The 5,420-nt window shown below is 32.6% G+C and overlaps 2 protein-coding genes across 2 annotated transcripts; one reads left to right on the top strand and one right to left on the bottom strand.

Moving 5' to 3' along the window:
- Positions 1-311: 311 nt before the first annotated feature.
- LOC117124589 lies at positions 312-2,128 on the bottom strand. The gene is made up of 2 exons (XM_033270883.1): positions 1,469-2,128; positions 312-1,207 (listed from the first exon to the last, which is right to left on the bottom strand). Exons 1-2 carry the CDS (start codon positions 1,796-1,798, stop codon positions 1,016-1,018), a joined length of 522 nt encoding a protein of 173 aa, XP_033126774.1. The 5' UTR covers positions 1,799-2,128; the 3' UTR covers positions 312-1,015.
- Positions 2,129-2,992: 864 nt separating this feature from the next.
- LOC117124547 lies at positions 2,993-5,400 on the top strand. Its single transcript, XM_033270807.1, has 2 exons — positions 2,993-3,352; positions 4,080-5,400. Exons 1-2 carry the CDS (start codon positions 3,181-3,183, stop codon positions 4,466-4,468), a joined length of 561 nt encoding a protein of 186 aa, XP_033126698.1. The 5' UTR covers positions 2,993-3,180; the 3' UTR covers positions 4,469-5,400.
- The last annotated feature ends 20 nt before the right edge of the window (positions 5,401-5,420 follow it).

Below are 5,420 nucleotides of genomic sequence, written 5' to 3'. Positions count from 1 at the left end.
GGCTTTTTCAACCCTCACTCACTCGCCACTGAGGAAGGACTAGTGTTGTCCGAAAGCTCTGGTTCTATTTCTGGCTGTTTACTTACGTTTACTTTTTAGCTGTTGCTTATCATTTTTGTATTTCTACTGAGATCCAGCCATTGTTTCCCACAGCATTGTTGTTTTCCAGTATTTTGCCTTTTAATCTATATATATATATATATATATATATATATATATATATATACACATTCCACAAATTTATAGATATATAAATATATATAGGCCTATATAATGTATATATAGGCTAAATATATATATATATATATATATATAAACCGTATATATACTGTACATATGTGTGTATATATGTATGTATAAAAATCATTGAAACCATCTTTATATGTAAACAATATATACGGTAATATGAGAAACGAATACCGTACCATACGTATGAAGTGTAGAAACAATTTTAAGTGTTCCTAAACTTCATAAGTATGGTACCTAAAAGTGGAGAAAACCAATATTTAGACCTAGGCCTATCCTTAGGTATATATACATTACATAATAACGTTCATATACATTTTAATGATATATTATATATAAACATTTATATGTAGCCTACATTATATAGGCCTATATTAGTTTTTATATTATGCCTTTTTTATTAATATTATTTTTATTAATGTTGTTTTTATTATCGTAAATGGAAAGAGTTGATGTGGGGCCGAGTTGAATTGGGGGCGAGTTGACAGGGGCCGAGATGACTTGGGGCTGAGTTGACCTGCTTCTATTGTAACTCGTTGCAATTTGGTGCGACAATCTTCCCGAGGCAAACATCCCGAAATTTTCAAAATTGTCTGGTCAGTTGTTTTGGAAATTTCATTTTCGTATACAAGGCCTACTTTTTGTATATTCTAATTTAACTCATGCCAATTTTATATTTTATGCATGCGTGTATTTGTTACATTAGGCCTCTTTGATATTTCCTTGCGCGAGCTGGGTTTGTATTGTTTTTTTGTATTTTCACCTGACGCTATATAACTAGTACAGTAGTAAAATACCAAATAAAGAAAATGGAAATTAAAAAACGCATGATACACTTCTCAAAGCTTTTGATTGCAAAGATATATTCCTTGATATTCGATCCACGTTTGCTGCATAAAATATATATGTATTGCCACTTGAGACACACATACTTTTTATTAAGTAACTCATTTTTGGACACCTGAAAGAAGAACAAATTTTATTTCTATTATTATTTTTGAGTAAGTTTCAATAATAAAGCAGCAAATTTGGAAGTTTCTAATATATTTAAATAAGTAAAGGTGAAGGCCTGCAATATTCTCAATAAGACCAACTAGGAGACGTTAGGAGACGCTGTCGGCATAGCCAAAAGGAACTCTTGGTATGGGGATTAACCTTACTTTTCGTGATGATGTTAGGCCAAAATTTGACGTCAATATTGAAATATTAATATATACGTCACCTGGACTCGATGAATTTCCCTTTCGTCAGCCACTTTGTTATTAAGCTCTTCAAAATCCTTGGCAATTGTATCCCTCTTTTTATCAGCCATTTCTTTTTCTATTATACAAACTTCTTCTATCCTCTTTGCTGTTTCCAGGCGACGTGTAGAACTCTGTATATGATCCTCCATTTCGGCAAGCTTTGTGTCTTTTTCATACAGCTTAGACATACATAGTCTCTCAGCTTTTCTGAGCTTGATTGCTTCATCTACAGCCTCTTTGTGGCTTAAGCATTCTTCCTTATATAGGTTAGATAGTTCAGTATATTTCTTGGTAAAATCTGACACCATTTGTTCCTTCTCATACAGTTTAGACCTACAGTACTTAATCTCTCCGCTTTTCTGAGCTTAGCCGTTTCAGCCACAGCTTGTTTACGTTTTAAGCATTCTTCGTTATATGATATACTTAGTTTAGTATTTTTCTTGGTGACATCTGCCAATTTTTGTTTGGTTTCTTTATGAAGTACCCTTTCCTCTTCAATTAGTATGGTCATATATCTTAACTCATCTTTTATTCCTGATACATCCTCCTTTGATTTGGCTAATAGATTTTGTGTGGCATATAGGTTTTTTGTCTTATCATATAAATTCTGAAGCAAGTTATTAATTAATAATGTCTTGAGGGCATCTGAAACAAAATCAAAGTTGAATTCAATTTCGCATCAGCAGCTGGATTTCACACTATTCTTGCCATTACTCTGTAATTTATTGTTATTAATAATTTTATTAATTTGTATACGATATTTATAGAGATTACTTTCCAGCTTATTATCTAGAATATCGTATATCTAAATAACAACTCCCTGATCGTATGATGAGAAAAAAAATTGAGTGAGTTGCTCTGAAATAACTCTGGATTGAGTATCCCAATGTTCCAGATTTCGCCTGCCATTGTGAGTTGTTTTAAGCTAACATTTAGTCAACAAAGCCTAGGCCTATGTACAATTCGGTACTATCTCTCATACGAATCTTGAACATTTCTGTAATAATCGTCATATAGCATGCAGGTTTTTCAATCGTTCAAGTTATAGTTAGTCTCGAATACCTTTATGAGGACGAGAGAAACAATGTTAATCAATTTAGCAAATGCTTATATCAATAGACACGACAGTATTGTAATGCTAATAATAGAACTACTGTAATCTATTTTTATCAAAAGTAGTAGGGCCTACGTGGAGAATACAAATCCACTATAAAAAAAATAGTTCAGAATATTATGACTTATAATTCTTTTTGTTTGTACTTGATAATATGAAAACATATCCTCTAAATTATTTATACTATTGCTATAATAATTGTCAATCGCAATATAACAAGACAAAACACCAAATATACTGTTTTTACAAAAGCTCCCTATAATGACGTCATGTGAGACGAAGTTATATTGGCTGACGGCTAGGTTGATTGTCTCATGTAATGTAGTGTATATACGTACAGTCAGTGGATTTGCTAACAGGATCTGTTGTGGATTGGTCGTGATCGAATTACAGTATATCTTTTCACTTAAATTTTGCATTTGATTCAGTGATTGCCGTTTCTAAGACAAACATTGATTATGCTTAATTAATACGAACGTGTATATAAAAGTGGACGTATTGGCCGACTATGTTTTAAAATTCGTCGCGTTTGAGTGTCATTACTCCATTCATCAGCTGTGATAATCGCTGTTCATAATGCAGGGTTTCATTCATAACAGTAGCGCAGAGGTCGTCAACTTAGCAGTCAACATGTTGAGTTGTCCTAACGATCTGATGCAAAGTGCATTCTGTCACTGCTTATGTTTTGGATTAATGTGTTTGATGTGGAAAATTTCAAAGAGGTTTTGCCCAAAGTACAGAGAACGAAGTGAGTACTATAGAGCTAAAGTAGGCCTTTAATTTAACCAGGGAGTTGTTATAGTGACCCTGATTTAACAAGAAACATGCGTTAATCAATCACTATAAGGCCCAATAAAAAAATTATTAGTTTATCACCCTCGCGCGCATGCCTTTTATGGTACTGAAAAAAAAAATGTAGAACAATTTTTTTTTTGAACATTTTTTTTAAATTTTATTTATTTATTTTTTTCATTTATTTTATTAAATAGTTAGTATCAATGCACCAGCAAACAAACCAAGGGTTATACTTTGCTTTAGCAAAATAAAAAAATTAAAAAAAGCCTCCCTCATCACTTTTCCTGCACAGATAGGGTGATAAACTAATAATATTTTTTATAGGGCCTAAATCAGCATTGGTCAATTTGACCGAAATGTCAAGACCGTTAGTAGAGTTTTGAGGGCATCATGGCAGAATCCTGGATAGCATCTCCCCCGAGAGCTGATGGGTGTTAATATAATATAATATGGGGGGGGGGACACAAAAAATAAAAAAAGACAATAACAACAAACACATGCCAACATTACTAGTTTAAAGCAATACATAAATAATTCATTACTTTTAATTTTATAAAATTATTTTCAATAGTTGAAATAAAAATAATGTCTGTCCTAAGCAATAGGCCTAGGCCATTGTCGTGTCGAGTCTATTTTAAATATTACTTTACTGAATAAAACATGTTCATTTTTTACAATAGAACGCAAGGACAAAGAAATATACCATCAAATCATGAAAGAAAGTCAACGGAAAGAAAAACAAAATCAAGATTTGGTGGAAACAAATAGGAAGTTAACATCGGAAATGCATTGCTTACGTAGTAACGGGAAAGATTTGAGAAACAAGATAATTGGTTTAGAACGTACGATTGAATACAACGACAACCAACTACTCGATGCATGTACACGTTTGACAGCGAGTGAAAACGAGACAAAAGTTTTACAAATCAATATTCAGGAGTTTAAATCTGCCTTAAATAAACTAGAATGTGAATTTAATGTTGAAAGGCATGAACGAGAAATAATAGAAAGAAAATACTTTCAAATGTTACAAAAACTCCCTGATGTTGTAGGACAAAACAGCTCTTAACCGTCTATGATTGTGATTTTTCACAAGGTAGGCCTACTGATTTAGTATCAAGATTGAAGTTTATTGAGGACCTGAGTGCCAAAATCATTTTATTCATTTTCAGGAATCAGACGCTGGATAACCTCAATGATCTTTTGACAATGATGCTTGCGTAGTAACGGGAATTATTTGAGACAAGATAATTGGTTTAGAACGTACGATTGAATACAACGACAACCAGCTACTCGATGTATGTACACGTTTGACAGCGAGTGAAAACGAGACAAAAGTTTTACAAATCAATATTCAGGAGTTTAAATCTGCCTTAAATAAACTAGAATGTGAATCGAATTTTGAAAGGCATGAACGAGAAATAATAGAAAGAAAATACTTTCAAATGTTACAAAAGCTCCCGGATGTTGTAGGACAAAACAGGTCTTAATCGTCTATGATTGTGATTTTTCACAAGGTAGGCCTACTGATTTAGTATCAAGATCGAAGTTTATTGAGGACCTGAGTGCCAAAATCGTGTTATTCATTCATTTTCAGGAATCAGACGCTGGATAACCTCAATGATCTTTTGACAATGATGCAAAATGTGGTGCATCAATTAATTTGAGTTGCTGGGCCAGACATTCTTAAACTTACATTTTTAATGTAATGTTTTCCCAGTTTTTTTTTTTTAATTTCTAACATTGATGCGGAAGGGTGCAATCGACTGTCCTGCTTGAATCCGCTGCTGACGACACCAAATCCTGAAAGGTTTCAGTTGACATGCGTATTCCTTCTTGCTTAATGTGCCCAGTTTAAAAATTACAAAATGTGAATGATGTTATGTTGTTGACGTCAATATTATGAATGATGTTGACAGAGAGAAATCAGTTTGAGTTTATGTATATACAAATTTTAATTATTATTATGAATGTTTTATTTTGTTTGTAACATTTTGAAAAATATACAATATACATATACA

Source organism: Anneissia japonica, unplaced genomic scaffold, assembly GCF_011630105.1.
Source record: "Anneissia japonica isolate Jap-2015-1 unplaced genomic scaffold, ASM1163010v1 scaffold287833_len2544123_cov190, whole genome shotgun sequence".
Lineage (NCBI taxonomy): Eukaryota > Metazoa > Echinodermata > Crinoidea > Comatulida > Comatulidae > Anneissia > Anneissia japonica.
Note: the sequence above shows the minus strand (reverse complement) of the source record. Positions and strands in the feature narration are given on the sequence as shown.

What these genes read in the sequence shown, in the direction of transcription:
- LOC117124589 (XM_033270883.1), bottom strand. Translation starts at nt 1,798, where the DNA reads ATGGTGTCAGATTTTACCAAGAAATATACTGAACTATCTAACCTATAT. An exon ending in GGGAAATTCATCGAGTCCAG is followed by an intron (nt 1,208 to 1,468) that starts GTGACGTATATA and finishes TTCTTCTTTCAG; the next exon opens with GTGTCCAAAAATGAGTTACT.
- LOC117124547 (XM_033270807.1), top strand. Translation starts at nt 3,181, where the DNA reads ATGCAGGGTTTCATTCATAACAGTAGCGCAGAGGTCGTCAACTTAGCA. An exon ending in CCCAAAGTACAGAGAACGAA is followed by an intron (nt 3,353 to 4,079) that starts GTGAGTACTATA and finishes TTTTTACAATAG; the next exon opens with AACGCAAGGACAAAGAAATA.